This window comes from Camellia sinensis, chromosome 5 (assembly GCF_055761805.1).
Source record: "Camellia sinensis isolate YWXY chromosome 5, ASM5576180v1, whole genome shotgun sequence".
Lineage (NCBI taxonomy): Eukaryota > Viridiplantae > Streptophyta > Magnoliopsida > Ericales > Theaceae > Camellia > Camellia sinensis.
In genome coordinates this window covers 86,593,620-86,600,833 of record NC_138965.1, presented here as the reverse complement: position 1 = coordinate 86,600,833, position 7,214 = coordinate 86,593,620, and the positions used below count along the sequence as shown (strand labels likewise).

At 40.7% G+C, this 7,214-nt stretch overlaps 1 protein-coding gene across 1 annotated transcript; it reads left to right on the top strand.

Annotated features, from left to right (window-relative positions):
* The first annotated feature begins 3,721 nt into the window (after positions 1 to 3,721).
* On the top strand, positions 3,722 to 4,225 carry LOC145791509 (uncharacterized). The gene has a single exon (XM_082871864.1). The coding sequence runs from the start codon at positions 3,722 to 3,724 to the stop codon at positions 4,223 to 4,225; it is 504 nt and encodes a 167-aa protein (XP_082727990.1).
* Positions 4,226 to 7,214: the final 2,989 nt, after the last annotated feature.

Here is a 7,214-nt window from a genome sequence, read left to right as displayed (position 1 = left end):
TTGAGGCCCATCTACCTCCTCTTGAAATTGTTTCTGAGAGTAGAATAGGTAGAAGAGATAGGCCCCCATTGAAAGATGTTCTTGGCTTCTATTTTGAACATTCTGCACCAACCTAAATCTTACCCAGAAGAAGAGTTCGACAGCTAGTTTTATATTTGGCCGTCCCATCTTTTGTCTGGCCGGATGATTTTCTCAAGAACAGAGCAAACAGTTTTTGGAGAGTGCTCTCTTGGGTGGTTATGGAGTTGCTGGGGGAATTATTTGCCTTATTTAGTATGATTTGTTAGATTCAGTAGTAATTTGGTTGAATCGATTCAATATTGTGATAATTTCACTAACTCCCTTTCTTTTCTTTTATTATTTGTTTAATTGTTGTAAAAATCTCTCTCTCTCTCTCTCTCTCTCCTTCTTATTCAAATTGTTGTAATAATCTTCTAACCCCATGTCTTTCTAACCCTTTTATTTGTGTGCTTTTCGTATAGCATCATGTCTTATTTATCATGCCCATGTATTGCATCCATTTTTCATGCATTTAGGTCCACCTCATTTGCATTTGTGGAGTTTATCATTTCTAAGTTGAATATATGCACCACCCCATGTCTTGAGATGATATCCATGTCATATCTTAGTATCCAAACCTATAGATGCATGCCATATACTCTAACCTATTCCTTTGGGTCACCCCAGAGTACTACGTGAGCATTTCTTTGCTTTAACATGATGTATGTGCATGTTACTTGTCATATTCATTGTTATACCATGAGGCTAAATACTTAGTTAGAATATCTGTATGAATGTCAATGGATGGAGGTTGTATTGCTTGTATTGGAATGTAATTGATTCTTATGCTTTCGAGTTTGTACATAAAAAGGCCTTTTCCAAAAATTGCATGAAATCAAAGCATAACCAAAATTAGTGTCCCAATCTATACTTGACTGCCTCAAATAATAACAGTAATATTAATAATAAACCAGAATATGAGCATATATTTATTATAAGAACCACATCATGACTTAGTAGAGGCCGATCTTTTGATCCGGTGAGCGGGCGTGCTCAAATAATGACCTTCCCCCTCATACCTAAGTTCCTGAGCCGAGACACCTTGGTTATGATGGACAGTGGCTTTTAGTGTGAGTCATGGGTTTCCTAATTCTGCTAAAAGATGAGGTAGCGACTTTGAAATCTAGTGATGTAGTCCATTTTCAATAAATATTTGCTAGATTTGGACTCCCATCTTTTTATTTCACATTGCACTCGTGAGACTAGATCACGAGATTGGGAGTTTAAACTATTGGGTACGCTTGGTAAGCCCAAAGGCATCCCACACTATCTGACTTGGTTATCCAACACAATGTTGGTCAAAGAGAAAAATTGGAAGTGGAGGGTTTGTGTGGACTTCACCAGCCTGAACAAGGCTCCTCCAAGATAGACCAACTAGTGGACGCCACCTTGGGCCATGTGCGGATGAGTTTCCTCGATGTATGTAGGGGCTATCACCAGATAGCCAAGTTCGCACCAGATGAAGAGAAGATTGCCTTTATCACTCCAAATAGGACTATTGTGCTATAGAGTCATGCCCTTCGGATTGAAGAATGCAGGGGCAACATATAGAGACTTGAGACCACAATGTTCACACACTTGGTTGGCAAGACTATGGAGGTTTACAATGATAACATGGTCGTGAAAAACAAAAAATTCTCAAATTACTTGGTTGACATCAAATAGGTGTTTGATATCCTGAAGGTATACCTTCTTCAACTGAATGCCTTCAAGTGTACTTTCAAGGTAGGATATGGCAAGTTCCTGGGGTACCTAGTGACAATTAGGGGGATCAAAGCAAGTCCTAACCAGATCAAGGTCGTACTTGATCTAAAAATCCTGACAATAGCAAATGACGTTCAAATTTTGACTGGCAAAACAACAGCCTTGAACAGATTCATAAGTCGAAGCTCTAACAAGTGCAAACTGTTCTTCCAGCTATTAAAGAAAGCTACAGATTTTGTATGGACAAAAGCATGTGAAGTTTCCCTGGCTGACTTGAAGAAGTACCTGACTTCCCCACCCTTGTTGTCAACTCTAATTCCATGAAAAGAGCTATTTTTGTATCTAGCAGTCTTGGACCACGCGGTCAGTGTAGTGGTCATCCGAAAAGATGAAGGTGAACAGAGGGCAGTCTATTATGTGAGCAAGACCCTAGCAAGTGCAGAGACAAGATACTGGCCCTTGGAGAAATTGACATTTACTTTAGTAACGGTGTCAAAGAAATTAAACCATTACTTCCAGGCTCACAAGATTGTGGTATTGACAAAAAACCCTTTGAAATCCCTACTACAGCATCGGAATTTGTCGGGAGGAATTGCACAACGGGATGTTATTCTAGGTCAATATGACATAGAATACAGACCAAAGACAACAATCAAAGGTCAAATCCTGGCTTGCTTTGTTGTTGAGTTTACGCCGAATTCGATCCCGAGGCCGAAACCAGTTAACCTTGGCCTGGAATTCATAGAGGAAGCAGAAGAAACACAGCTGGCAGTTCAAGCCCCAAAAAAAGTAAAAGACAAGGAAGTGTAGAAGAAAAAAATGGAGAAACCAAAACCATATGGCATTTACATCAGCGAGTCTTTCCGTCTTTTTGTCGACGATAGTTCAAACTAACAAGGAGCGAGGGCAGGAGTAGTGTTGGCCTCATCAAATGGATGGATGTTGGAATAGTCAATCAAATTAGGGTTCAAGACCTCAAACAACGAAGCAGAATACGAGGCACTGATTGCGAGATTAAAGCTGGTTGCAGTAGTCAAACTCGAGGAGGTGAATGTCTATTACGACTCTCAACTCATCGTGAACCAAGTGACAGGTGAATATGCCGCCCGAGATGAAAAGATGATGGCTTATGTTAAAGAATTCATCAAATTGTTAACACAGTTCAGAAGTTGTCGGCTTCAGCAAGTCTGCCAAGAAGACAATAGTCACCCAAATGCATTAGCCAACCTGGCCTCGGCCATAAGATTGAATTCTCTAAGAACTATCATGGTAGATTATTTTTTGGGCCCAAGTGTTAAGCCCTCGATCATAGAGTATGAAGCCATGCGTGTAGAGTTAAGACCTGGCTAGATGGACCCCCTGGTTAAGTTCATCAGGGATGGCAAATTACTAAAGGACAAGAAGGAGGTGTATAAGGTTAGACTAAGGTCGGCAAGGTTCTGCTTGTCTGCTGAAGGTCATCTCTACGAAAGGTCCTTCACAAGACCACTACTGCGATGTGTGCACCATTTGTAGGTAGAGGATTTTTTGTTCGAGATCCACGAAGGAGTTTGTAGAAGTCATGCAGGGGGCAGGTCATTAGCCCATAGAACTATCTCGCAAGGATATTGGTTGCCTTATATGCAAAAAGATCCTGTAGTCTATGTTAGAAAGTGTGAGAAGTGTCAAAGATTTGCATCTTTGATACATCAGCCAACTGGGGACTTGAATAAGGTGTCCAGTCCTTAGCCATTTACCTAATGGAGACATGGATTTGATTGGGCAACTACGCAAGGCAACTGGCCAGAGAAAGTTCCTCTTAGTGACCATGGATTATTTCGCAAAGTGGGTGGAGGCTGAGCCATTATCCAAAATCCGATATGTGGATGTAAAAAACTTCATCTGGAGAAACATTATCACTAGGTTCAGAATTCTAATAGCCATTGTGGCAGACAATGGCACCTAGTTTGATAGTAAGATGATAAAGAATTTATGCGCTAAGTACAAGATCAAGAACTACTATTCAACGCCCAACTTTGCCCAAAGCAACGGTCAAGTTGAGGCATTGAAAAAAACTATCTTGGATGACATCAAGAAGAGACTGGAGGCTGCCAAGGCAAAGTGGGTTAAAGAACTGCCTAAGGTTCTATGGGCATACCGCACCACGCCAAGAAGATCAACTGGAGAATTGCCTTTTGCCATGGCTTATGGCACTAAAGTTGTTATACCACTAGAGATCATCATCGCTAGAGTAAGAAGTCAGGCAGTAGAGAATGGAATGAATGAGGCCTTCTTAGCCCAAGATCTTGATCTAATTAAAGAAAGAAAAGAGCAAGCAACCCTTTGGCTGGAAGCATACCAACAAAGATTGGTCAGAGCATACAACAAAAAGGTAAACCCCAGAGAACTCCAAATCAGGGATCTCGTCTTAAGGAAAGTGTCAGTAGCAAGAAAGATCCCAGTGAGGATAAACTTGGCCTAAACTGGCAAGGGTCGTACAAAATCATCTCGGTAGTCGGCAATAGAGCATATCGGCTGGAAGATTGCGATGGCAAGGAATTGCCAAGACCATGGAACACTAATAATTTGAAGTTTTTCCACCGTTAGTTTTACTTCTTTCCTTCTTTTTTGATATAATTTAGAGGATGATTAGACGAAGTATTGACTAATAATATACTAGCTCGAATTTGTTCTTTGTAAATTGTTGTTGAAACTTGTATGTTGGTTAGACTTTATTAGATAAAAAAGATAGTGTTAGGCCGATGTGGTGTTCCAATGAGGAAGTGGACGTTTAACTTAGGCTTGTCAGGATGGCAGAGCTGTATTAAGTTAAAGGGATGTTTCAATGAGAAACATAAGCTATGACTTTACCTATTGGGCAATAATGTTAGCTAGCCAACCTGGCTAGTTTGTAACGAAAAGCCGAGGTAGTTAGTACTGTGAAGTCGGTGTACTAAGGTCAAGCTGTAGACTCGACTTTCTTCATGCACCCCGCTTTCGGTGAGGGTGCGAATTTGGTCTTACTACAGTTCGGAAGCCTGTCACGGTTCTGAATCTAATCTGACAAAGTGCAATGTGAGACTGATAAACACCAAAGAATCCAAATCTGGCAATTGGTTTTGGAAAATCGATTTTGAATAAAAAGGGCCAAACATGGACTGCTTTGCCAGATTACAGAGTCGCCACCTAAATATTTTATTTTGGAAAATTTAGGAAACCCTGACTCGTGCTAAAGGCCACGTGTCCGTCATCACCAAAGTTACCTCGGCTTGGGAACTTGGGTACAAGAGGGGAAGGTCATGCAATGAGCACCCCGCTCGCCCGATCAAAGGATCGGCCTCTACTAAGCATGATATGTTGTTTTATAAACCATGTGTTCTTATTCCGGTTATTTAGCTAACTTACTATGTGATGCACACAACATACAAGTATAGACTCAATCATGAGAATTGGAATAAAACAACTCATGTTTGTTTTCGAAAATGGTTTGAAAGTGCTACTCGCAAGTAGGCTAAAACGCGGATTTGCCACCCTCAAGTGGGCTTGAAAACATGATTTTTCCACTTTGCAAAGTGGGCTTAAAACTCACAATCATCGAGTTGTTCCAATTCAAGCAATCAAGCCTTCACCCACAGGTATTCATGCAGTTAATCAGTTAAGCAGGTAGCCTGATGGCAAGCATACTATCATGGCAACACTCACAGTCATGCAAGTATGCTAAAGCATAAACACTTACAGTGTACTCCAAGCTAAAATAAAAGCTAGTTAGAAACAATGCATGATCCTAACTACGTTAAAATGCCTAATGCAACACATGCAAAATGCAACTAACTAGGCTCGGCTATCTAAGATGGCATATGATTCGTTTTGAACAACATGTGATAAACACGTATTCGAAGAAGTGTATCGATATACGATGCAGTTTGTATGATGCGCCAAGCTCGGTGCATGCAAGACAAATGAATGATGCACGCATGCAAAGCATAAGGTATGCTAATTGAAAAATTCCTTAAAACTAACCATCGAAAGCGGTTAAGTAAAAGGGAGAAAGAAGTGGGGTTGGAAGACATGCACACACACACGCACACTTATTACAACATTGTGCCCTCGCGAAGGAGGGTCTGAATGAATAAGCTAAGCTAATCGAAGCTAAGCTAATCTAACTATTACAAATCAACTAATTAACTAACTTAGCTAATTAATTATTACAACACAATTGAAACTAAATTAACTAACTATGCTAAGCTAATTAAAATATTACAAAGATAAATTAAATTAGCTAAACACATTAACTAATTAATTATAAAACCGGTAAATTAACTAGCTAAGTAAAGCAGTAAAATGGCCTCGAGGAGGAGGGAGACATGCATGCTCGGTTTGCTTCGCCCGAAAATGCATTGCCTTGCCATGAGTTGCCTCTATTTGCAGTCGTGGTGATCTCAAAACATCATATGAACTTCTAGATTGCATCTGCCCTAACACAAGAACACTTTGGACAATTTTCCCTACAGGTGGCCGACCAGCCACCTCAACTGGTCGGTAGGCTACCTCAACTAGCCGGCCGGCCAATGCAAGTGGTCGGTAGGCTACTGCAAGTGGCCGACCGGCCACCTCTCTTTCCAGAATTCTGCCTTTGTTGCAAAAGAAAGCAACAGAGCCAAGACAATATATTTGGCAAGAAATGTGTGTACTGCCACCTTCCTCATCATGTCTCAAGCTCAAAGGAGTGTCGTACTTGGCTCTTAAGCCACCAATCAAGCATCTCAATGCATGATGGCTGAAGAACCAAGCTTGTACAAGCTTAGTGAATGCGCACATAAGACTTAAAGTGCCTCCACCCCATCATACATGATCGAGGGTGTTGACGACCAAGAAATGCAACACGTTTAATCACTTTGAGTATGAAACGTCTCATATTTCTTGTGTTTGGATTAACGTCCGATCCAAACACATGCAATGCAACACAAATGCTTATCTTGCACAGGTTTTACTTGGTCCAGTTCTTGTTTACACATTTTAGCTTACCGATTAATCCTTTAATCGATTAAGTCCCATGTGAAAGTCCTCTAATTGGGAAGATGGCCTAAGCCTCAAGTGCCTTGAGCATGAAAGAAGTCTCATGCTGTTGGTTAGTAGAAACCCTCAAGGGAGGATTAAAACCACTAGGCATGCAAATCTCAATTCCATAGTCAAGCCATCAAGGGGCTCAAGACCACTTTCAAAGTAAATGAAAGATTAAAATAATGGAGTGCAATGACACACATTTCAGCACTGAAATAACATACTAAATGACTTAAAATCATGCAAACAACCCATGTAATGCATGTTTAAAGGCTTAACTCATTAAGCTAAGGAAAAGGGTTGTACCACAACCTTGCAACACAAGCCTCAAAGGGCCAAACTGACTCAAAACAGAGTTAAAGCATTCCAAAACAAAGGCTAAATCATGCTGAGATTGAAGCTTAAATGGC